General features: G+C 46.7%; 1 protein-coding gene and 1 long non-coding RNA gene across 2 annotated transcripts in view; both read left to right on the plus strand.

Annotated features, from left to right (window-relative positions):
* The first annotated feature begins 272 nt into the window (after nt 1-272).
* The window catches only part of LOC126544540 (uncharacterized), a 124054-nt gene continuing 97321 nt past the window's right edge, over nt 273-27005 (plus strand). Inside the window, exon 1 of the long non-coding RNA XR_008608604.2 lies at nt 273-476. This is a non-coding gene — a long non-coding RNA (uncharacterized lncRNA). The remainder of the gene's footprint in view (nt 477-27005) is intronic.
* Nucleotides 25569-26720, plus strand: LOC126544536 (E3 ubiquitin-protein ligase MARCHF2-like). Its single transcript, XM_050191883.3, has one exon. It carries the CDS (start codon nt 25661-25663, stop codon nt 26564-26566), a length of 906 nt encoding a protein of 301 aa, XP_050047840.2. The 5' UTR covers nt 25569-25660; the 3' UTR covers nt 26567-26720.

Consider the following 27005-nt stretch of genomic DNA (forward strand, 5'->3'; position numbering starts at 1 on the left):
CCGTCTGGCGCGCCCTCCTCTCGCCCGCGCCGCGCGAAGCACGGGGGAAGAGAAAGAGTTTTCGAGAAGCAGCCGGAGGAAGCGCGCTTTTGGGGACTTTTGTTTGTTGTAATAACAAACTTATTTATTTATATGGATCCCTCGCAGGAACACATACACAGGCACACGTATATATATATTTATATATAAATATAAAGATATATAAATATCAGAAGCAAGAAGAAAGCTGTTACGGGTGGTCTTTCCAGCAGAAGACCTCATGAGGAAAAAAATCGGCGACGGCAGAGCTTACCGCGACTTCGAGCCATGCAGCCGCCTATTCGGAAGCCCTTCTCGCCCGAGCAGCGAACGCGGCCAGGACCGCGTCGTCAATCGGCCGCCGGCATTTGGAGCCGTCCTTTCGATGCTGCCGGGCACGCCGGCGCGCGCCAGGGAAGAGCCGCCGGTGGCCGCCTCCTCGCCAGTGCTCGTGGCAGGTCAGTGACGCATTTGTTGCTCGAGGCCCGAGTTTGACGGGGCCGTGCTCGAGCTTGACGGGGCCGTGCTCGAGCGCCCTGTTGCGCTCGGATGCACGCCACGAGGGAAAGTTGCTTACACGTGTGCAGTGGGCCGACAACCGAAAGATAACTGCGGCGCCAAATAAGGGACTGTGCAGAGAAGCATGCGGGTGTGATCGCTCACGAGCACGCGCGTGGGCACGTACTCGCGTGATTCCATTGCCAGTGTTGACAGGTAATGTTGCCCTGAACTGAGACTCAAGACGAGAAAGAAGACGAGAGGGTTGTACACAGCGACTTCGGGAACAGTACCTCTCCCGTCTTTTTTTTTTTCTTGTGTTCTGCTTCAGCTGCATCTTTCTAGTTGACTGCTACCAAACGAGTAGCACAACATTATAGATTTGTGACGTTTTAGCTGGCTTAAACGAAGTGCGCCCGCAAGTGCATCATGGTCAAGTCAATTCCGCCGCGTGACTGAATTCGTTGGAGCTCGCGCGAGAAATTCGATATAATATTAAAAAACAAAGAAAAAAAACAGCGGGAGAAATTCGGAAATGGGCGCGCACTTGGGATGTCGCTCTGCATACGTCTTGCATACCCTGCAGCGCATTCGGATGCTCTTTTGTTGCCTGCGCGTTAACGGTCCTAGCCTTACCGCTAACATTAGATAAGAACGACTATAATTACATGCATATAAAGTTTTCTAATGCCACGGTTGCATCGCAGCGCACCAAACCTAAAGTATTACAGTACCCGTTTCTGAACACTGCACTGTGTGACGTAAATGCATGATTGCTCACCATGGAGTGGGAGTCGGGTGGCGCATGCGTGCCTGAGTGTGCCCACATTAACGAAACCTGTTCGAATGCTTCGTAAGATGAATTATGTCTCAGTGCAGCCAGTCTGTGTATTTCTCCACCGTAAGATTGTCCCATTTTTCGACATGTCTTGGCGAGTCGTGCAGCATTGAACATGATGTCGAGTGACAAATAATTGGTTAAAGAGCCATGCTCGGTTTCCATTTCTGACGTGCAGGAAGAGCGGTGCTCATCATATGCCTCTTCATGATGGTCATGTGCGTTAAGTCATTTGCTTCTCCAAGAAAGTGCACCTTGCCAAAAAGTGGTATATAAGATATTCAAACCTGCAATGTGGAAAAAAAACGGAAAGGAATGATTGTAAACAGGCCGACATTTACGCCGCGCGTAAACAAAATCAGTCTAGCAGTTTTTTTTTTTTTTTTACAATTTTGCTACGAACTACGGGGCAGCTATTGCTTTCCCAATATTTCCATCCCTATAAATAAAAACGTCTATGTTCTTTGTACGCGTATAAGACAGCGATCCGGTGCGGCCACTTGTGAATTTATTCGCTGCAGAAATAACGTTTCATTATACCTCACGCTCAAGGAAGGCGTCTGTATATCTTGATGTAAATCTACTAAGATTGTTTCCATAATTACGAAGCAATACAACTTGGTTGTTTCAGCAAAAGTCACGTATCAGCATGTTTAGATGGTATCGGAAGCACATTTTCTTTTGTTCTTTTCTCTCTCTTTTTTTTTTTTTTTTGTGCGGGCAGGGACATGCACTCACGTTCGCTTGCCATAAATTATTATGCTTTTCTTCACCAGAGGACGATGTACCAGGGCTCATGTTATTGCTTTTGTCTATTGCATTTCCTGCGTTATTCAGGGTATTTCTCATCCATGATAATGTTACATATGACATTGCGATTCAACGCCGTTTCAGATATGTCTAATATGTGGCGGTCAACAGTCCTCACTTTACGTCATTCTTTATCCATCCACGTCGCCTCGTGACACAGCCTATTTTGTAAAGTGACAAATTATGTTTAACTAATACCTAATCGGGAAATTGATGTCATGACAGTTTTTCCTGGCGCTCTTAGCTGGAAACAATTTGACCGATAAGGAGCCCCCGTGTTTCCATGCAGACCTACTAGCTTTTCTTTAGGTATAACAGCGTAACAATAATCATTAATCACATAATTATACGCACAAAATAGCCGCTTTCTGGACTTTTTTATAACATGTCTATACATCCTGGGTTCATTCAGCGTCTGTATTATCTAAAAAAAAAAAAAGGAAAGAAACGTTCCACAGGCACATAAACGGCAAGCTTTCGTGAATGTAACATATTAGAACCAGGATTTCGCGCGTTTTGTTAAATAACAAGCATGGACTCACATTACACATATGGAAAATTTTGAGCTATCGGGTTGCTGATCAGGGGCCGAATCCACAAAGCTTTCTGTCCGTAAGTGTTCTTTGTCACAGGCCGGCCTTCTTCGTTAATCATATGCCCAGCATCAGGATTGCCTGGAATTATCTCTTATGAACAATTCTAACGTAATAGCTCTTTGTATATACGAGTCCGGATATCAAGGAATGAGGTGAAAAAGTGAAGAAAGTGCCGAAGGTGAAATAAATATAAAAGCGATTCTTTTAACCGTGAGGGCTACTCCGCTTGCCGTAGGAGTGCTTAAAAGAAATTATCTCACTTTCTCAGTTCACTCCCACAACAAAACTCCATCGACTTCTGCAGGTGCTACAAGCACGTGTGCCTGGTAGTTCCACATGCAGCATCCAGTTCACTAACACTGACAGAAGCACAAGCACCCCCTTTCGAGTGGTTCGCGGCGTGGAGCAACATGTTGCCACCTTTTCCGACATCGCACCCAGCGCTGTTTACAACCGCTTGTTTTTCGAAGTGAGATTCATCCCAGAACACGGACGATACGGAGCCTGTCCCAAAGTACGTTCTGCAGTTTCCAGTGTAGACTCTTTAGCACCCTGATCTAACCCTCCCTGGGTTTTCCATTATTGATGGGCATATTGAATAATTTATACAGCGATTGACTAATTGAATGATTTGAAATAATGGAAACTTGTGTCGCCGTCTTTTTTTTTCTCCAACAAATGATTTTCGTATGGTCGACAAAAATTTCGTAAGATATACAGAGTAAAGATGGCAAGAACGTAAGCGCGGGCGCTCTTAAGACAATATATTTAAGCACGGGCATATTGAAAAAATTAATTCTCTATTTTTACGTGCCAAAACCCCGGTCTGATTATGAGGCGCGTGTAGTGCCCAACTACAGATTAATTTTGATCGCCTGGGATTCTCTAACGCGCACCTACATCTAAGTGCGCAAGTTCTTTTCCCTTTCGGCCCCATCGAAATGTGGCCGCCACGACCGGCATCGAACCCGCCACCTCGAGCTCAACAGCGCACAGCCATAGCCATTGACGGGTGAGCACGAGGAAATAAAGGTGAACAAGTAGCATCAGAAAACACGGCAGAACAATTAATGACATGTTGCACCGGCAACACAACTAGGCACAAGAAAGAAAGAAAGAAGGAAAGAAAGAAAGGAAATGCCATATTTTACCGAATATTTCTGTAATTTCTGTGTTCAACCATACCACCTGCTTTGTTTATCTTTGTTTAGTTCAAACATCCAAAATCAAGAAAGGGGCTGACAGATGAAATAGCACACTGTAGTATAAAGTTTATAAACAGGGATAAGGTGCTTCAGAAAGGCTGGCCAACCCACCGTGCTTGCTCAGTGGCTATGGTGTTAGGCTGCTGAGCACGAGGTCGCGGGATCGAATCCCTGCCACGGCGGCAGCAGTTCGATGGGGGCGAAATGCGTAAACACCCGTGTACTTAGATTTAGGTGCACGTTAAAGAACCTCAGGTGGTCGAAATTTCCGGAGTCCTCCACTACGGCGTGCCTCATAATCAAAAAGTGGTTTTGGCGCCTAAAACCTCATAATTTATTTTAAAGGCTGGCCAACGTTTCGATAGGAGGACCTATCTTCGTGAATTTAAAGGCGGCCTCGTCATCCTCGGCATGTTAGTTTTAAAGGGTTAGTACAGTGACGTCACGTGCGGTTGTTGTCTGTGGCGGCTGTTTGTAAAGCGAGAGACTTCAAAGAGAATGAGCGCTGTCGCCTGACGGTGTGTGAGCGTGGTTCCCAAGACAAGGAGACAAGACCGGGAGGGTGGGAAGGCGGGGCCCGCTTTCCCACTCTCCCGGTCTTGTCTGACTAGTCTATAGCTAGTCGATTCGTCCATTCGTCCATCCGTCTGTCGGTCGCTTGTGCCCCGAAAACTTCTCCGGCGAAATAAACAAAAGAAGGAGAGAGAGAGAGAGAGAGAGAGAGATGCGCACGATTATCCAACTCCATCTAGACAGCACAAGGCCTGTTTACTCTGATACATGGCGCCACGCCACCGGACCCGAAATTTCATTGACAAGACTGGCGTGATGAAAGCAATGACGTGAAAATCACTGTTGCCTGCTCGGGAGCATACCCATTAGATTATGTGGCAGTCGGGCTAGGTAACATGACTTCATGGATCGGAGTGAAAAGGCCTGGTGTTGAATTAGCTGCGCCAGTAGTGACGTCGTTGCTCTCCCTCGTAGCCGAGCGCGCGGGCAGCAGTTTCTCTACAGCTCCGAAATGGGTAGGCCACGCGTCATACTTACTCATTAGGAACAGGCAGCTTTCAATCAGCAACGCCGCGAGCAGAACCGGAAACGAGCTCCTCTAAGCCGTGATGATGCTGCAGCCCGGGCACAAGAACAGGCTCATGCCGCCGAGCGCAAGCAGCAACTGCTCACCGAGGATCCGACAGCCTACCAAGTCGTCATTTAATGAACCATCGGAATAAACCCAGTGATAAACACCGGGGCCGCACGTTTCAGCTTCGCTGGTTCACCACCTGTACGGAGTGTTTGGGCGGTGATTTTTTTCTTTTAGGAAATCACCTTTGTTAGGTCTTAAAACGAATAACATTGCCTACATTGAGCGGTTTTTCTTATCTAATTGGCTGACAGGAGGCGAGGAGCACCCTCAAGTGGAGAGGGTTTCGATGGGGCCGAGCCAGCGCAGTGAAAATAGATAACCATATGAAGAGGGTGGTGGCGGCGTTTGCGACTGGCCCGCTTCCCTTCACTTATCTTGCCGTGGCTCGTCGAAAATTGCGGTGACGTGCAACCTAACGTTAAAAATTCCACCAGAACGGATCCTCAGCAAAGAAGAATTGGCAGAGGGATCTCGTAAACGTACCAAAAGGTCTTGATAACATCATACTGCCAGGCAAAAAGTTTTATTATATGCAAATAAATCCATGCTCTCCGTCATGTGGGAGTAGCTGGTGCCTGAACAATTGGCGGGCAGCCGTCTTCTGTTCCTTTCGGAACGGGACAGCCTCCGGCTATTCAGAAAAAAATTCGCCTTTGTTCGGCATATTAATGCATCTTTAACGCGTACACATCACTTTGACGCGGTGAGTTTTCGCAGGTTTGTAATGTCGCCCTACAGACAGGCGGAGTGGGCGCAGCACGAGAACTTTTGACTAATAGCGCAGGACTAATGGTAAAAAGGCGTCAAATCATAAATAATAATTTTTTTTTCTTTTGTTTGGTCTAATCATGCATAATGAGTGTGTACACGTCATATTAGATGGGGAGCTAACGTGGTTTTCATGACGGCGTGTGACAGACAGGCGAAGTGGGGTGGCTCGAAAGTGTTTTGACCATTCGTAGAGTGCTGATTGCAGAATTCCAACAGAAAAGCTTGGAGTAGCTTTACGTTATAGCGCCCTATATCAGTAAATCAAAAGTCCTCTACACATTGTTGGTAAATTCACTGTTTATTCCTCACCTGCATGGACATTAGACAGATGTGAAACGTGTCGGCAAATAATTCACGCCACGTTACTTTAGTGTCATAGAACGCCTGAAATACTAGACATTAGCTAGAGAGTTTCAGCGACAACTTTAATGACTTTGCAGCTATACATAGCGAAAGTTTAGGAACTTTAATTTCTCACATTAGCAACGCACTTGAAAAGAATTGACAACACTGCTGCAGACGCTCTGCTTGGGCACGTTAGAAGAGGCTCAAAGCGTCCCGTAGTCGGCAAATGACCTCCACGCTACAGGACAGACTCAAATAACGTCCCCTAAATTCAATTCGGACACTCATTATGTTAGTAATATTTGTGCAACCAAGGCTGGTAGCAGTGCAACCTCGGCATAAAATGATTGGTCTTCACCTACTATGCACCAAACTGGAAATTGTGCAAAAGCCCATAACGGGATTGGCGCGTTAGTTCAAACAAATAAAAAAAAAGTTGGTGTTAAGTTTTAGTCCTTTGAAATTACGGAAACTGCATGGTTTCGTCTTTAGAATTCCGTTGCAGGCTGTGCAGAACAGAACATCGTTGTAACAGCGACGCCTGTCACAGAGGCCTGTATCGTTAACAAATCTTAATGTATTAGTACCCTCGCTCGTCTCTCAACCTCAACAGGCGAGCCACACGCGCGTGTAAGGCAGTTTATGGGCGCACATTGAAATTAACTGTGTTTGTAGAGCATTGCGCACTTTGGCCTTCGAAAACAAATCCCAGTACGTCTGCATGCGCGCCTGCGGTCACAGTGCAATACATTTTGTGCACAATATTAAAGACACCCGAGGCACACTTTCACCCAAACAAATTCGTGGGTGAGGCTGAAAAAGGTGGTTTCTTAAAGCGTTTCATTATCCTTAGTTACGAAGCATTATGAACCCGTATGCACCGGTTCAAACAAACCATTATATTTTGCTCCGGAGCTTAACCTGAACCCGAACCGAATACCCTGCCTGGGATAGAACAAAAATAGACTGACGATCAAGGCGGAGGTGAAGTGCTCCGCATATGCAAGCTGCCGTAAATGTTTCGCGAGATGAGCGCGGTAGCGAAGATTTGGGAGTGATTTGGAAAAAACGACACTGACATATTCATTGACTGGATTCATTGACAGTGAAAACGATGACGATGATGTTGGTGATCGTGCGACAAGCAAGGTAGGCGCCCAGTTGATGACGCAGAAAGTGGATGGACTATTATTTAATAAGCAGTTTAGTGTGCGCACTTCCGCTGTCGCTGAGTTCATGAGAACTTAGCGTATCATGAATTGACAGCACTCCAAACGTCGATGGTACCTGTACTTTCTTTGTGTGCGGGGGGGGGGGGGGGGATACCAGAATATTTAAAGCGAAGCCAAGTGAGTAGCCATCGACAGAGCGTGGACGATGTCTGAGCTACAGTAAAACGAGAGACCTTGGTTGGAGACAGTAGCAGGTCACGCTACCGCCAAATCAAGAGGGTGTTGGGAATACTTGTACATAGATTAGTCATCTCTCGGTTATTAATAATTATGGATTGAATTTAAAATCCTGAAAAGCTGTATTTTGAGCAATAAGGGACATAAGGGCAAACGCGTTCTCTGTCAGCCCTCATGATCTAGGAATTATTTGTTATTGTCGGATACAGCACGGTTCTTTAATACGTTTCTTATCAATAATACGGAACTGGGCAGGTGCTTACGCTCTCTCTAGCTAACCACGCCACAGAATTAACGTAGCAGCACTATTTATTGTCTGTCAGCAAGTCTCCCCCCCTCCCTCCCCCCCCTCGTATGTTCCTAAAATATCCATTTTCCATTTCAGAAAAACAAAAACAAAAACAGATTGCTCACTCCGAGAAAAGGCAAGGCTTACCCTAACGAGCCACGTTTTTAACGTGCTCATTAGCAAAAGCTTCCAGTGGCCGCATGTTGAACTTTATTGTTTACTTGTTTAGAAAGCAAGTAACGCTCAAGCAAGCTGTCATAGAATCAATGCGAGCCGCTATTTCATAAGTGCATAACATGCGCAAGCCTTCTCAAGATAAAAATCTCTCTAACTGCGCCGCCAAACGACTCCGCCCGAACATAGAAGTGGATTCATTACTAACCTCTCTACCCACCAGCTCACCTAACTTGGTAAATTGGCATTAGTAAAAGGACACAACTTCATCTTGTCCACAAAAATCCTTTGCACTATCAAACATGTAATGAATGACATTCGGGAAGAAGTGCGTCCGAAAGCAATAGGGATCCTCTTCAACGTGTCTCTTCCAGCGCACAACTTCTCTCCCAAGAAATGAAGGTCTTACGCGGGTTGCGGAGAGATGATGCCATTGTGACATACTTCGGGTGGACAAGGGCAACTCTTGGATTTTAATGATCCGTTTGGAGTGCAAGAAGATAGAAAATTTGCTAAAAAGCAGAGAGTACACCTAAAGTGCGATCCAACCCCGCAGACCCAAGCCAACATGAACAATACTTTAGCAGGAATATTTAAGAAATGTCCCTCATACACAAACCTGTGCGTCCGCTTGATCTGCCAGAAGAGCGCCTCTCTTAGCTTCTGTGGTCTACTGAACATCCACAAAGCAGGTGACACACTGCGTCCGATCGTAGATTTCATAACTTCACCGGTTTGTCAACTGCCGAATTATCGCCACAAGATATGGGCTTCGTTAACGGGCAAGTCTTACCCGCCGTGGTTGCTTAGTCGCTATGGTGTTGGGCTGCTAAGCATGAGGTCGCGGGATCGAATCACGGCGGCGGCTTTTCTATGGGGCCGAAATGCGATAACACCCGTGTGCTTAGATTTGGGTGCACGTTAAGGAACCGTCAGTGGTCCAAATTTCCGGAGTCCCCCTGTACGGCGTGCCTCATAATCAGATCATGGTCTTGGCATGTAAAACCCCGTAATTTAATTTTTAACGGGCAAATCCTCAACACGTATTCATCGCTGAGGACATAATGTAGAATTGTCATCACAATTAAAAATCACTGATGAAGACATATTACGTTTAATCAACGCGGTCTTTAATTTCATCAGTGTTACCGTTATTCCTGTTTTGCGTGTAACTCGAGGGACATTGAAGAACAATGCAGGCGTAGGTGGTCGCTGCGTCCTAACTATTGGTGAGATTTGCCCTTTTTTTAGAACTTGCTTTTCCAGCCTCTGCTTCTCATTCAAAGGACCCGGGACCGAATTCAGAAATCTTTTCGTACGTAAGTGCTGTTTTTCAATGCCTGATCCCCTCCGCTAATAATATGTCCTGCATCACTATTGGCTGACACGAACGCTTTTAGGGTAAGAACGTTTTGTGAATACGGGCCCTGATGAAAAAAAAATAACAACACGCAAGACATCTATGGTTGCTTAAATTTCGCTGATTGTGGCATCTCTTGTTACGGCAACGCAGAAAACGAAGGACACGACAAACGTAACACTTTTGGTTACACAACGTATTGAGTAACGGGCCCTTAGCACTTTCCCAGTGCAACCGATGTTGTTGGCCCCTTTTTTGGATGATTACTTGTACGTTGTCAAGCAGCCTCAGCCAAACAGTATCCTGTCACACCTGAATTAAATTGAGCCTGCCATAAAGTTTACAGGCGAGTATGGGAAAGACAGCCTTCTTCATTTATTGGGCGACATTGTAGCAACAAGAATAAATTGTGGACTACATTTTTCTATGCATCGGACACCTACGCACAAAGAGCGCTGTATATTCATAATGGTTAAAATCATCCTGGTTACCGCGAGGCATCAGTCGTCACGTCGTTTATCAACAGGTCACGAAGAATTTGTTCAACCAAGGAAACACGATAAAGTGAACAGAAAGAGAGATATATACATAGAGAGGTAGAGAGAGATGCTGTCCTTAATAAAAAAGCTCGATATTTTTACCTGGCTGATGGCCCGGCATGCTACACCAGGTCTTCAGTGAAAAATATGATTTGCACATTGATCCAAAAACACCTGACACGCACGCATGCTGTTCATGAAGTGTAATTAAGGCCGGTAGTTTTCCAAGATTCCGTAAGTGCTTTCGTTGCGCGATATCCGCCAGCAGTGCTTTGACACGGATCAATAATGTCCAGGAGTCTCCGGCTTTAGTCGTAGTACAGATGCAACGCAGCCATTAGATATTGTCTGTCTCATTAGTAGCGCAATCAAATAAACATGCTGTAAGTCACCATGAGCATTGCGAAATTAACACATCTGCGAGTCTATAACAAATGTTTATATAAAGAGTAGCTGGTTGTAATGCACGTTAAGCCTGATGCGATAAAGGCATGCTTGGTATTGCCTACTGAGGCCATCGCGGCATGGATCAATTTTATGAAGAGATCTATTCTGAAGGTTCGCGTCACACCACACAGAACGCTGTGAACGCCATGCTATACAGTTGATACCAAAGGCTCCGCAACTTTCGCCGAACATAATATTTTAATTGTCTCCTTCAAATTGCCATGTGCGCCTGTAGCAATACGATCAGCATGAACGTTGCCTTGTATGCCACAGTGAGTACGCAACCACTGCAACGCAATGCTCTGGCACAGTTCACACAGGCATCTGGTGCCTTCGACAAGATGCTCTTGTGTTCGTTGTGACTACAGCAACTACAGGACCACTCGTGAGTCGGTAAAGATGACCCATAATTGAGTTCTTTGATCTAGAATACAAAAACAAGCTGCCCGCAGTGCAGCTAGTTCAGCGGATGTAGCTTAAGTTCGGTAGCTAAGTGTGGTATTTATGGTCGAGGCACATTCAGGCCACCGCGGGGACTCTGAACAGGTCGGTAGGTGCTTTGCCACTCGCTTACACGTAGGGTCTTCGCAAAGACACCTCCCGCAAAAACCAAAGCCAGGGTTGCAAGGCCGATCCATGAAAAGCTGCTGCAGCTTACTGAGTTTCCGCCTTAAGAGGGAGCTTTAGGTCGGGCCCAACTCCGACGCGGCCTATTCAAATACATGTAAAACGCAAAAACACTTTTCTGAGATAACCCCTGGACTGATTTTAATGAAATTTCTTGCATTTGAGAGAGAAAGTTTATTTCTAGTGACTGTTGGAAGCGTAATTTCGATTTAGAGCCTGAATTTTATGGCAAGGATTTTCAAAATCCGAGTTTAAAAAATAATAGACACACGTAGTTTATAAATTAATAGCTCGGCATAACAAACAGATATCACGGTTCTGTAAACGGCATCCGTGAGATCATTCAAAGCGGACAAATTCGATATATTAATTTATATCTTACGTGAATTTGTTACGTTGTGTACAAGGGTTCTGCAAAAGCTGTATTTCCATAATACTGATTTTTTTCAGATTCATGTGCAACATGTCAATTTTGTCCGCTTTAGATGTACTATCAAAGCAGTTCACAGAATCGGGATATCGTTTTTCATTGCTGAGTAACGGAGTTGTAAACATGATCGTCTTGTTTTATGAAAAATGCCACTTCTGCCAACTTTTAGTAAAAGATTTACTATCTAAATCGAAAATTGGAAACCAACAGTCACTAGATCTTAAGTTTTTCTTTTAAATTCAACAAGGCTCGCCAAATTTGGTGCAGTGGTTGCCGAGAAAAACGAATTCTCCTTTTACATGTATTTAGATAGGAGCACCCGAGCTAAAGCTTTCTCTTAAGGAGTCGGAAGTGGCTCAATACGTTTGGCTGAATTTAATAAACCTAGCTGGTTGACACCTGCCGCGGTGATGTAATGGTTTTGACGTTGCGCTGCTAAGCCCAAGGGCGCGGGATCAAATTCTGGCCGCGGCGGCAGCATTGCGATGGAGGCGAAATGCAAGAAACGCCTGTGAACCTTGCACTGGGTGATCGTTAAAGAACCCCAGGGGATGTCGGCGGATTAATTTTGAATACGTAGAGTTCTTTAACATGCACAGAGCGGACATAATGTAACAATTGCATCCCGTTCCTTTTCGCGCTATATGTCAGTGGTTCGAGCAGTGCTAGCTCTCTCTTCGCTATCACCGGCATCAGCCAGTCAGGATCGTTGGATGATAAGAAAGGGATGGAATCGAGCGAAAGGAATCCTTACATTATATACCGGCCCAACGATTGTACCAGTTACCACCACTTTTCTGTATTGAGGTATGTTTCTAGTCTATTTCGCGTGCCGATCCCGTTGATAGTGCAGCCTAAAAATGAGGGGCCGATATGTGACCCTGTGGGACAGCTGGTCGGCGTGATGTTCGCCGGCGGGATTCGATCACAATACCACCCGCACAGAAGCCCGCTCCCCAAATCATTACGACACGCAGGCATGCCGTGGCCACCGAAGGATGGAATTGAACGCCTGACCTGCTCAGCAGCAGAACGCCATGATGACGACGATGATCATCTTAATCCCCACAAAGCTGAAATGCTCATACTCGATACGCCGACATTGAAAACCCGAAATTCTGATTTAAGCGCGAGGAATTTCAAAACAAGAGATATAGCAGCATTTATCACGCGTTAGACCGAACTTTCAGTTGTCGATAGCTCAGAAAAATAAGCCCTAATTACAATATAATTGAAAAAAAAGATTTGATTTTTTTTAGTACGAATGTACTCTCCATGGCCAGAAATAAATGGTGATCAAGTTCTTCTAATTTTCCTTTATGTGGAATGGTGTTGGCGTTTTGTGGGGTTGCAGGCAGTGGCACCATCCCGCTCAAGGGGATTGGCCGAGAGTGGCGTGGACTTTATAAATGAGTATTACAAGTATGAATTAAAAATATATAACGACATTAATTGTACATAAGTGAGTGGCAAGAATAGTAGAGATATCTTTTGCTCGCACAGTCAGCCTGAATGAACAGTGATACACGTATCTAAAAAGAATAGAGGAGCAAAGAAACAAATGACCAATAAGATTAGCAATGAAATCGGCAAGATTCGCCAAGGAACTTCGCTATAGCGACGCATATATCTCTGTTGGGGGGACACAGAACGAAATCCTTGACAGGCAACAGAACAGGAGAGTCCAGCGCAGCTAGGCCACCCTGTCGCAGTGTGATTTTCAATGTCATTTTCCCTCAGCGAGGAGAAATGATGACGGTTCAGCCACTCGGACACCGCTGTGGGAATTTGCGGCTTTTACATCGAGGCATCGTACACACCCCGTCTTTCGCGGAATTAATATTGCTGAGAAGGATCGTGGCGATAACTCAAAATATTGGGCATATCGGCTGTACGTCGTTTATTACGCGCAGTGTGAAATATTTTCTGGTTACGGGAATTTTCAATGCATTCTGTTTTTTTTCCGTGTCCTGTCTGTGCTCATGGTAAGAGACACGCCAACACTTTTATAGTTTCATAAATCGTTTTATTACTCAGTAGAAAAAAAAGCATGGTGTGCCACGCAATGTTTTTATTAGTGAGCTCCAACGCAGATTAAAGTAGCACGAACAGGTTATTACATTCAGCAACTTTCTTAAAAACTTGACGACACCTGCATTATCTGTCAGGTAAGGATGAAATTGCCGAGGAAGAAAAGATATAAGGGAAATGTTGGCGGTTAACTGCGTGCAACTAGAAGAATGCTTTCGAGAGGCATTCGTGCGTTTAACTCGCATGACCTGTGCTTTTTTCGCCTTGTGGTTGTTATTGTGCGAAAAGAAATCCATTAATATAGTTTATTCGCAACAGTTTGTATTACAGTGCGTAGTGCACGGTTGCAGGTCGTTTAAAAGAATATGTGGACAAAATACGCATTTCACAAGACTAGCGCTTTACAATGTAGCGCATTGCAATAAGCAATTATTGAACAGATTATAAATAATATATTTTATTTTGGCTCTCCATTTCTCGTAGAATGCCCTCGAAATTACCAAGGACACGAGCAAAAAAGGTGGATGGGGTCGGGGGCGGGGGAGCGGGAGGGGGAGGGGGAGGGGGAGGGGGCGGGGGAGCGGGAGGGGGAGGGGGGAGACGCTGCAGTATAGCTTGGCTTCCCTGATGAAAAGCCCTGCGCACGCCTGGGGTGTTAGCTTCATGAACACAATAAACAGAACTAAAAGGTAGACAAAATTGCAGTGACGGGTTTAATATAGATCATTGCCAGCTGCGACCACGGCGTCGCCGCAGCCGTACCGAAGGAAGTATTCATATGGCGTCACGGTGCTCCATTTTGCTGTCCTATAAGCTTATCTAGCTTATCTCCAGAAGCGCAGCTTCTACAGTGCTTCTAGAGATAAGCATATCGAGATAGAGCGCAGCTTTTTATCGTGTTGGCTGTACAACTAAATGGCGGCCTAGACGACGTCAGTGCCTTCATATCATCATCAGCTATGAATTTATCAATAAAATGTAAGTAAAAGGCTAGGCGCCAAAGCTGGATTGAAGCGTAACCTCTTCACTGTGGGAAGTGACGCTCCATCATATCGTGCTGTTTTGGAGGCTATCGAATCCCGCAATCTTGTCTTCTCTTATGGGCTCACAGGGCTGCTTCTCTGATTGGCCCAAAACGCCAAGGTGGAGGATTTCGACAAAGTAGTGGAATGCAACAGTGTCTTGAATAGCACTCCTGACCGGCAGGAAGCCGGTCCGCATTTTGCCTGTGTAGTGGCTGCAAAATTGCTTTTTCATAGATGTGCGTTTATTCGACCTCAGCAAGAGATCGAAAAAGTGCGAGTAAGAGCAGCAATTTCTCGCGGTGCAGCCGGCTGCGGGGCGAGCTACTAGGCCCGAGACAGACGGGAAACCAGCACGAAGTAGTTCAACGTAAAGATTGTGCCACTTAGTAAAATGAAGGATGTTAAAGAGGCACGACGCAAAACGAGTGACTCACCAGTTGAGAAAATGTGATGATTGCATGGAAGGACATACAAAGCGAGAGAAATAATAAAGAAAAAAAAGAACAGGTAAATTAAATAAGTTGCATCTGATTTGTTGAACATACACTAGCGGAGGGGGAGCCAGGAAGAAAAAGAATAAGAAAAGGAAGAAGAAAGGGGGATAACAAGCGATGCGCGCATTCGTGCAATCAAAGTGCCCAGTCGTTTTTAAAGTGCAGGAGTGCTCTGGTGGCTTTCAGCCAGGATGACGGTCGAGTGCATGGCCCCGATATCTCTTTTTCTATGCACGCTCTGTCGTCTAGACAGCTTAAAACGCACTCACACTTAAAGTGACTCACATATTCGCGTGAGAGGAGACATCGCTATGACTTGAGACCATGTCTCTTTTTTCTTCTTCTCTGCATTGCGCACCCCTGCATGGGCTCTGGTCAGGCGGATCTCCTTCGTCTCGGTCCCATGGACGGTTCTCAAATGGTGTCGAACTGAAGTATATTCGGCTAGGCTCGTCTTTGAACGGACACCGAAGGGCAGGTTCGCGTACAATTATAAATGTGTTCTGCAACTGGCGTGGCGCGAAACATTGCGAGTCCTTACTGCTTACTTTACGCTGGCTACATTGCCGTCAAAGCCTCGGCCGCTGGCCGAAGCAATGTAGATTGTCTCAGAATGGCCCCAGCAGCATAAGAATAAATAGTGAACGTCATTTTCCTACGCATAACATATAGGTGAGTGCTTCGGTCTGACCCCAGAGAAAATTGCTCTAGTTTATGCTAAAAAGGCTGTTCTGTGACAAAAGAATGGATCGATTTTCAGAACGCTGGCTCACCCGCCTACTTCACCCAGACTCACTGAGATATGTTCGACGTAGTGAACAAGTCTACATAAATTCATTAACAATGTAACCACCAAACATCTGTATTTATCGCGCGTTGCTTGTCCAGGCTCCACTCACCTGCCTGCCCACCCGCAAATGTTGTGTGCTTAGATATGGCGATGAACATGATGCACCAGGGGCGGAATTCACTAAGTTTTGTTCCTAAGGGCTGTTTGCCCGTGACGGGCTATCTTCGCTAATAATATGCCCGTCATCCCGAATGCACTCTTGTAAAAATTATGGGGTTTTACGTGCCAAAACCACTTTCTGATTATGAGGCACGCCGTAGTGGAGGACTCTAGAAATTTCGATCAGCTGAGTTTTTTAACGTGCACCTAAATCTAAGTACACGGGTGTTTTCCCATTTCGCCCCCACCGAAATGCGGCCGCCGTGGCCAGGCGAATGCACTCTTGCGAACAGTTATAAGTTAAGAACATTTTTGTCAGTAGGGGCCCAGAATATTATGAGCAATAAATTTATTATTATTATTATTATTATTATTATTATTATTATTAAAAGGTTGCATTGAGACAAATTATGCGGTAACGCAGAAAGCAATGACGTCTAGACTGCCTATGTTGACGTGTTGCGTGCGATGTTGGTAAAGCGATGTAAACAAGCTTTCATCGCTGTGATAAACGTTTTACTAGACGCGTATTACTAGACGCGTATTACTAGACGCGTATTACTAGACGCATTTTACAAGACGCCTTTACTAGACACTTTCTTTTATCGATTCGAAACTTACTGCTTTTTCTCAACAGCCGATCGAGGCTCCTACCCCCTGCCATGTCCAGGAATTTTGGACATTGCCCCTTCGGCTATCTTTTGAACTTCGCCGCAGTGCACCGGCCTAACTTAATTAAACAGTATTAAAAAAATGTTATTTCAGAAGGGTGCCCGAATTTAAACAACCTACAGTTAGCAACGTCCAAAGGGTACGCCCTTTTCACGCGCGTACTTAGTCGTAACGTCTTTGCTGCATTACAGCAGAATTTTGGACAGGCTTAAAGGACTGCTATAGCGCAGCAGGGCAGGTATACCAATAAGTGCTGTAAATACGCATGTTATTAGAAGGGCATACTCTCTCGATGTTGCTAACTGAAACTTGTTGAAATTCCGGTGGCCTTCTGAAATATCATTAAAAAAAATATTGCCCACTGAGTTACGTTGATGAATTGCGCTGAAGTTCTACAGATGGTTGCAGGGAAAATGACTAACTTTCCTGGGTATGGCCATATTAGAGAGTGTAAGTTTCACCCAAAGCGCAACAGCACCGACAGCTACAATTAGCGCGTTATTGCACCTTAGAACTCGCATTGTTCAAGACAGCGTCACTTGCAGAAAACATTCGCGACCTGCTTTGAACAGCCACGCGTTTCGCCGTTCTTTCTGATAATTCCTCTCACTTGCCGCCGCCGGCTTTGCTTAATTTCTTTGAACACAATGATGGTTTGTTATCGTCTTGTGCACCGTAGTGTGCACCGCAATCACTGCCTCACGAAGCAATGCTGCTCTGAGCACTCGCGCTTCGGCGATGTCATGAAACAACAACAACAACAACAACAACAACAACAAAAACAGAGCCATTCCACTCTGTGAAGGTGCATGACCAGCGAAGCTGTGTATATGGTGATAAATATGTCGATAATAAATACGTTGATTGAAAATGAAAGACACACAAGAGAATGAATTCCGTTTTTCAGCGATTTTTTGTTGTTTTATCAGTCTGTAAGGGGCCCCCAATGCACGGGAGACGGGCGCTCGTGCATTTCGCCCCCACGGAAACGCGGCCGCTGCGGCCAAGATTTGATCCCGCGACCTCGTGCGGGATCAAACCATAGCCTCAAAGCCACCGCCGGCGTGTTGCTGTACAGTCGAACAACTTTCTATCTACACTCCGAATTTTAAGAAAACTCGCATATAAGTCAACGAAGATACTCTACGCTGTAGTGCCGGAGACGATAAATCGTTCAGAACCTAAGAATACAGGGATAATTATTATTACTTGATTTGAAAGCATATATGCATTTGTCAGGAAAGGGAAAGAGAGGAGCAGGCTGGCAACTGCCACAGGAAGGGGCACAACGCCTGTGGCCGTTGCCAGCCTGATACTGCAAAAGCAGTTCATATTTAGTCTGGTTCGTGAGGTGAAACACGGCATAAGGGGTGCTCAGTTTTACTACATACTTCACCGCTAAGCTGGGGCTCTCAGCTGTGGCTTTCACATTGTCGTTGCCTTCTTGTGCTTCGTGAACATCTATTATCGCCGGCGTTCACTGTGTAAAGCTGTCTCGAACCGTCTCAGTGATCGCATGAAGTTAAAAGGCACTGCTTTCTCTCCACTATGAACTGAAATTGGCTGAAAATTAGTTACCGGGTCAAATTTATAGATTTTTGAAAATGCTTCTCTATGCGTTACCCGCTTTCATTTCGCAGTGGCTGCATCGTTCTGCTGCTGAGCACGTAGTAGGTGGTTTGATTCGCGTCCGTAGCGACCGCATTTCTAAGGGAGCAGAATGTGTAAACGTCCGTGTGCTGAGCACTGGGTGCACGTTAAATAACGCACCAGGGGATCAAGAATAATCGGGAGCCTTCTACTGTGGCTACTCTCAATGCCCGGGTTATGCTTCGGGGCGTTAAACTCACTCACTCACTCACTCACTCACTCACTCACTCACTCACTCACTCACTCACTCACTCACTCACTCACTCACTCACTCACTCACTCACTCACTCACTCACTCACTCACTCACTCACTCAATAAATAAATAAATAAATAAATAAATAAATAAATAAATAAATAAATAAATAAATCCTTGCTGAATCAAGAAGCCGTACAGCCGTCAAAAATTGGCGCAAGTTTTCGACCTCCCATATTTGTGGGTATGCTTATCTTGACATTTATTCATTTATATGTTACAGTGTTTTCCCCTGAAAACCCCTTGAAAAAAATTTAATTCATGCTATCTTTCTTCTCTAGCGGAGTTGTTTTGTCTGCCTGAATTTGGTGGGTTTGAGCAACACACTGACCTACAAGAAATAATGTCACAATGATTGAGTCACTGAAGGAACCAAAAATGGTATGGTATGAAAAACTTTATTCGGGTACAATTTCGCAAAAGAATACTTCGACTGGTTTTGGTAGAAAACAGAAGGCGCAGACAATTAGTGAAAAATGTTTGATGGGCAAAATAAAGTATGAAATGCAGTTACCAACCCACAAATACCCATAAAATCTGAATCTGTGGCGCTCCAAAAATTGCTAGGCCGTTCGGCACGAGAAGACCATACTGAAATTATCAGGCTGTGGACATAACTCAACGAAAGCAGCACAGCAGGCTGGTGTTCTCACTCTGGGTGACCATGAACTGAAAAAAAACGTCACGTATGATGAGCGATGTCTTAGTGAGGCTTCGCTGTGCCTTCCGTCAGACGATGAAATCACACGCATGCACTGCTGCTTTAAGAGCTCCTTAAACTTAACACATTGAAATATGATGTGGTTGATTAACCACCGAAACACATTCTGATGTTTAGTTCCTTCTTTAAAACCAATGTTTTAGGCACCAGACGATGCTTAGCAGAGTGAAGAATAAGAACGGGTCGTCTATGCGTCGCGAAATAGCGCTTGACTGAAGTGCACTGTTAGAGAGCGCACTACGCGTCCGCTCTGATATGACAATAGCGTCGGGACAGCCGTTTTGGAGGTCAGTATTTCAAAGCTTTCTTCTGTGTCCCCCCACTGCCCCCAGCTTCGCAATGTATACGCTTCGCAGCTTGAGTTATCCCCTGTGGTTTGGAAGTTATATCGCTACAAACCTAGGATCGAACATCGCTACTATAATTAGAGAAAATCTGCGGGCGCCTGCTGAACGCGGAGAAGAAATAGGCCCCGCTGTGGGCACAGCCTGCCCGAAGCGCGCGCGCGCGGTTCGGTGCCCAGCCGGCGTCCCTCGCGCAAATATTGGCGGCGGCCAGCGCGGAGGCTATTTTGCCCGGGACAGGCGCGTGCCGCTTGCGCCGCGCGCTGGGCGCATCGGGCCGTCGACTTCCGGCGTTTGCGGCGCGAGCACGGATCCAGGTCGTCTGCTCACTGTCGTGCGCGCCAGAGGGCCGCCCTGTTTGGATGCAAGCGCCGGAAATATCCGCCACCAGACGGATCGAGCGGCTCCCGATCCTCTGCGCCGCGCGCGGTGAATTATTGCTCTGCTGAGGCAGAAAACTCCGCGGATGGATCAACCGCGCCCCTTTCCCCACTCGGAAAGAGCACCCGAGGGAGATAAGGGTGAGAGCGGTGGCTCGCTTCCAAATGGGCTGCCGGGCTGCCGTCGATAGCCTGCTGGCGAAGATCCGGGCCCCCATGACGTGCAAAGGGTTCGCTCCTTGAGCGGTCCCTGGAAGACGGTCGCCCGCCGACATCCCCCCCCCCCCCCCTCTCGCCATTCACGCGCGGCCAACGGTCGCGCGGCCGGAAATGGAAATGGCCCGCGCACTAGACGCCTCGCTGGGTGCGCGCGCGCCTTCGTCGTCGTCGTCGTCGCTGCCGCACCCGAGCCGCGACGTCGGCTTGTTTCCATACAGGCGCGGCCTCAATGAAACGAAGCCGTGAACAGGAGTGCGCTGAGAGCCATGGCCTGCACGTTATTGAGAAACCGGCACTTTGCTAGATGTAGCTCTTGCTTTACATCCAAATAGATTTATTTTCGCGTGACGTGTTACTGGACTTCTTGAAGGAGTCATCTAACGGTTAGCGACGTGGTCGAGTGCAGGACGAGTTTTTTTTTTTTTTAATTCACTTTATCCAGAAACAAGTAAACATATTATGCAGTCAACTAGCATCGCAATGCGGGCTTGTTTGTGTGCCATCTTGGAGTACTAGTGCAGCACAAGACGAGGACACGACAAGAGCACATGAACACACGGAGACGAGGTAACAAGATGAAGAAAATGACACCAGAAGGTTCTTGGCGTCTTATTGCCTGAAATGTAGATGTTGTCCCTGTTTTGAAGATACCAATATTCTAGACAGCAATTGGTGCAAGTTAGCTCGTCTGAGGGTGGAATCAGAGTGGATTGCCAAAGTTGGTGATGCTTGCATTAGTAAGCCTGCCCTTGCCTTATCTAATGAAGAACTGCAACTTCTGCGTTTGAGCTGATATCAAACTATGAGTGTTAACATTTTCATTGGTTATTTATGCTACTGTTCAAGTGTTTACGCTTTTGCACGTGTTCCGTGATGCGCGAGGCAGTATAGTATAAGCTAAAAAAATAAATTATGAGGTTTTACGTGCCAGAACCACATTATGAGGCTCGCCGTAGTGGGGGACTCCGGAAATTTGGACCACCTGGGTTTCTTTAACGTGCACCTGAATCTAAGTCCACGGGTTTTCGCATTTCGCCCCCGTCGAAATGCGGCCGCCGTGGCCAGGATTCGGTCCCGCAGTATAGTGTAAGTACGGCGAGGTTCCAGAAAATAAGATCTTGTTGGAAGTTAACACCGTGTCTGTGTGTCCATGCGCTCCTCTAGTGTCCGCGTCTTGTTCACAATGCACAAGCATTCCGAGATATCATGCAGAGCAGCCACACTTCTATCCGAAATCAGGTAGTTGTTCAGTGTATATACTAATGAGCTTGTGATTTGCTGTCGCGTGCACGATAAGTTGGAAAGTTTGGTGCCTAAATAAATATTGCGCAGAAACATATTATATGACGTCATAAAATGTAAGTATAACAACATAAGAACTATGTTTAGTGCGCAAAATGAAAACAGATTTTTATTCGTTGTATAACTGCTTCAATGGTAAAGCGTATAGCCAGGCAGGATGCGAGTTTCACATCCCTACATTTTCTTTGCTCCGAATCACTAAAGTTTATTCCCTGCCCGACTATTTTATTGATTGCTGGCCATTCCAGTGATTACTCACCCAAATTGTCTTCTCTGGTGTCGCATCACCATATGAGATCAGGTGCACACTTTATTGTTTGTAAGCAAATCCGAACACACGGTATACTGGGCCACTCATTTTCAACCCTACAGTTGACCAAGACGTACTGTCTAAGAAAGGCCCATTCAATAATCCAATTTGACACATGCTGTATACCTGTGGATCGAGGGAACTACAGAACGAACAAGTGACAACGCTAAAGTTAATATTCCCGAAGCTTTTCGATATATTGACTATTCATCATCGCTACGGCTAAATTATACCTACTCCCCTCGCTATGACGCCAATCAGCAATAACTACAAGAAGTGCGTCTCTGTCTGCTTACTATGACTCACGTGATCAGCCCAGCAGCATTAATATTTTCTTTTTGCTCTGTGATCATGGGCCAGTTTATAGATTGAGGAGTAATACTGCACTTGTACTGTTCTGCTCCTCATCCTTTTCCTCCTACATCTTTTATGGCACTAGCTCCAGCACTGGTTCTCATTCTTGGAAGGTACCCTAAATAGCAAAATGAAGTTTGTTTAGTCTGATGAAGAATTTATTTCAAGACTCGGTTTGCATTTAGTTTGAAGGGAAAATGTTGCATACTGGAAAAACGAAGGAGCAATTTTCTCTTCTTGAATTTCGAGCCGCCACAGCAGCACCAATTCGTGTTAGTACGATACCACGGATTTCAAAGCTTGTTTTGGCCGTCTTTGTTCACATCATCATCAGCTAACTCATGTCCACTGCAGGACGAAGGCCCTCTACCAGCGATCTCCAATTACCCCTTTCTTACACCAGTTGAACCTATCCTTATGCGTGCAAACTTCCTAATTTCATCACACCACCTACTCTTCTGTCGTCCTCAACTGTGCTTCCATTCTTTTCGTAGCCATTCTGTAACTCTAATAGACCACCAGTTATCTGTTACACGTATTACATGACCTGCCCAACTTCATTTCTTTCTCGTCATGTCAACTAGAATATCGGCTGCCCTGTTTGCTTTCTAATCCAAACCGCTGTCTTCCTGTCTCGCAAAAGGTTCACAAAAGGTTCGTAAAAGTACCTTTATGGGTTTAGTATTTGGTTCCTTAAAGATCCCAGACAATCCATGCTGATTTAAAAACTGTTGGTGGAGGTGGAGCTCTCAGTCCGGGACACCCTGAGCCGTATCCACCCGGCGCGTTCTCCTGATCAGATCGAACTACGATCTCGGCAGTCGACGTTCGAAAGCTTTCCACTGTTCATTTTGGTATTGATTTAGTTAACTGGCATGTCCATGTGGCGGGATAAAACGTGGTCGGTGCTCTGCAGTTGAGACAAATGTATGAATATCCTGCGGGATACATCGCGTGATATGGAGTATGATGTGGGAATATGTCAGTCTGTAATTGCCTCCACGACACCGCCTCGTCGCGCGCGAATGATGCGTGTGGCGGGGGAATTTCCGTCTTTGAAGCTTGAACTGTAGGAGGATGGCGTGAAGCTGTTTGGGGATCGGTTCTAGCCTCTCCCCTTCACGATCGTCTCGCTTAGAGGCTCCGTGGACGCGCGCTCGAGCCGAGGCATGAGCCAACAGATTTACAACGCGAGTTTTGTTACCGGGGCATTCTTAGGACGGAAAGCGCTACATGAGAGATCCTACTTCTAGCGTAATTTCTGCAAGTCGCTTATAAGTCGATGAGCACGATGACCTGAGGGGGTATTCCGTAAGAGTCCACCTAATGGACTGTCCATTTCGGTCGCTGCTGATTGGATGCAGCTGTACGAGAGAGGAAGAGACGAGCAGCCCTAACCAATCAGCTGCGGCCGAAATGGACAGTCCACTAGGTGGACTCTTACAGAATACCCCCCCCCCCCCCCCCCCCCTGTCTCTGCCGAAGTTTGTGCCAATGGCCAACGAATTGGCCCCTTCTTCCGCGCCAGTCCTTATGTGCGACACCGTCGTCGCGACGATCTCCCTCAGATTTTGGTTCACAACGCCGACGGCGTGAGCGTCCTACTGAAATAGTAAACTGCATGGCTGATCCTAGAGGTGGCGTGATGAAAGGTAGGCCGATATCGGAGGCATTGTAATCAGAGGGCACGTGGATCACGTGGGTCGTGTGGTGGTGATTTCCGCGTCTTGCTGATTTGCCGGGCAAGCATGTAAGATAGACTCCAATGTGTAAGTTGGTCCTGCATAATTTGTTATCATCTAGTGATGATAGCTGCGCATGACTTTACTGCCAGCGAAAACATTCGGCCAGCTGCATGAGCAAATTCGCAACAAGCACGTCCAGGAAATATCGGCAAGTTGCATGGTGACAGATAAACAGGGCAAAAATGACGTAGCATAAGAAAAGAAATGGACACAACAGGCGCTGACTTCAAGTGATGGTTTATTCAGAAGCGCACGTGTCTTATACGCACGTCTTATCCCCGTGATCTAACCTAAGCAAACCGAAAAAACAAGAACAAACAAACAGAAAAACTCGGAAAAGAATAATACTCTAAACCATAGCGTTGTTCAGCGCAGGCGCGAATTTTAGAGTCAACTAACAATGAGCAATACCAGCACTATAACGTGAGAAGAAAGCAACCAGCCTCCCCAAAACATTTACTATATATTGTTTAGGTATGCCATTTAATTTTCTAAGTGCACGGAAGGTTGGATCACGCACGCGCCACCCATCCTCTTCATACGGGAAGCTTCAAGTTTCGTCTTTTTGGCGCTGTTTATCCGTCCCCATGTAATTTTACCAACCAGCCCTACTTGCTACACTTGTCATATCGACAAGTATTGGCGCCATAAAAAAAAAAGAATACTGCCGCTCTTACAATATTTAATTGAATTGTAGGGTCTTACGAACCAAAACCGCGATATGAGAAAAGCCACACCATAGTGTGGGACTCCGGATTAATTTTAACGTGCACCTACACCTAAGTACACGAGCATTGCATTTCGCCCCCAAATAAAATACGGCCGCCACGTCCTAACCAGCCACCTCTATCTTAGCAGCGCAGTGCCGTAGCCACTGCCGCTGTTGCTACATAGAGCACTCATCGCGATGAGATAACACGAGTCTGCCGCCAAAGACACGAATCGAAATGGCTTAGACCCTGTAACATGGGAATGAGTCATGCATGGCAAGTTAAGGTGACGGATGTGCTGCGCCACGCGCCGGTCTTTCCAAAAATTCATTTTTGTTGCGGCGTGTGAACTCGGCCATAAATATGATCATTAGCTTTTTCAGTGCGAAAATTGCAGAAGGAACAGAAAGAGAGGGTACGACACTAGCGCTGACTATCAACTGAACGGTTATATTGACGTAAAGGCTAAAGAAAACAACAATGCCAGAAGATGCGCACTTGTATTGGGCATAAGCGATTTCAGTGGGAGAGAATAAGTTGCGTTAGAGAGGTAAGAGCATAAAAATACAGCAGTGGCGGGGAATAAATATAATGCACTAAGTGGTGTACTATACACTCTTGCAGTCACCATAAATAACGGACATAGACGCCAAACGCCAACGCACAAGTAATTCACCCCAGAGACCGAGCCTTTCCTTCCTTATCGGTAGCTCAGCGCTAACCAGCTCCCGGAATCATGAAGCGATGCTATATTGTGTTTGTACCCAATAAAAATTAAGAAAGAAAGAAGACAGGAAATACAACTAAGGTCTTGTAAAAGCACACTATACATTTGCGACACCGCTGGCACCGCTTCAAGCGTGATACAGGGCCCAACGGCTCAACAGCCTGCATCACTTTCACGTGGCACAGTCACGTGCCTGCGACCTTATACTTAAACCAGACGTGCGACAAAGTTACGGCCATACAAAGTCAAGCCACTTCAACGCTCGACATGACCGAGGGAGGACAAACTGCCGAGACCGATGCACCCCTGCAATCAACGCCCATCATCGGTAGACAGCGCAGTGGCCGGCAGCCGGCACGCTCGTGCTCCGACAGCTTCTGGGCGAGCCCCGTGTTCCGCGTGCAGGTGCGCACTGCGTACTGCGCGCCGGCCCACGACGACGAAGAGGATGCTGTCCCGCTTTCGCCGATCCTGGCGGCCAACGTGACGACAAGCAGCGGACCCATCTGCCGCATCTGCCACGAGGGCGACCACGGGCTACCGCTGCTGTCGATCTGCCTGTGTTCGGGTACCATGGGGCTGGTGCATCTGCTCTGCCTCGAGCACTGGCTTAGCGCCAGCGGTAGCGAGAGCTGCGAGATCTGCCACTACCGCTTCAACGTAGAGCGCCGGCCCCGGGGCTTCTGCGAGTGGGTGCACAGCGCCAGCGTGCGCCGCGGCTTCTTCGGAGACCTGCTGTGCTTCGGCCTGCTCTCGCCACTGGCCTTCCTCTGCGGCGTGCTCTGCCTGCACGGCGCCGCCCAGCAGGTGCTCCAGCGACGGCTCTGGGAGTCCATCGGCCTCGCCTCGCTCGCCTTCATGCTCTTCACCGTGTACAGCGCGTGGACCGTGCTCACTTTCCGCTACCACTACCGCGGCTGGAGGAAGTGGCGCGTGGCCAATCCTTACGTCAAGGTGATCGACACGCCGCGCGATCCGCACTTCGTTCTCGAACCCGAATACAAGCGGCCGCAGGACCGCGGTCGCAACGCCATCGTCCCCGTCGCCCTCGTGCTGCCGCAGACCGGCACGGGCAGCTCGGCCTCGGGTCTCGATTCGTCATTCGAGATCTGCTCTCCCAACACCGTGGCTTCCGGCAGCACTGCGTGGGAGTACTGCACTACACGCCTTTGAGACGGGTGCTGCGTACTTTTAATGTAAATTTTATTACTTTTATTTTCATCACTCAGTTGTGTGCTTTTATTCTTGTCACTGGTGCCTGACCATCACATATACGGAAAAATGTGTGTGTGTGTTCTATGCAATAAATCAATGCGCCTAGAAGTAATCCCGTTTTCGGAGCTACTCATTGATATTGCCGTAAAGCCAGCCGTTCTGCAAGGGAAGCGTTTTCTAACCCTCCCGTTTCATTTTCTTTTCTCCACTTTTGCTGTCGCCCCTCCCCCGTTATTTACTCGTACGGTGCGCAGACGCCGTCGTTATTGCTGGGATCGTGCACTCTGCGCTACGCATATGCATGGTAATTAACATGGAACGTTTCAAGATACGGGCCCTAGGGCCATGTTTTCTAACGGCCTTTGATTTCTTTTCCATTCTTTTCGGCCTTCGTCAC

Source organism: Dermacentor andersoni, chromosome 1, assembly GCF_023375885.2.
Source record: "Dermacentor andersoni chromosome 1, qqDerAnde1_hic_scaffold, whole genome shotgun sequence".
NCBI classification, from domain to species: domain Eukaryota; kingdom Metazoa; phylum Arthropoda; class Arachnida; order Ixodida; family Ixodidae; genus Dermacentor; species Dermacentor andersoni.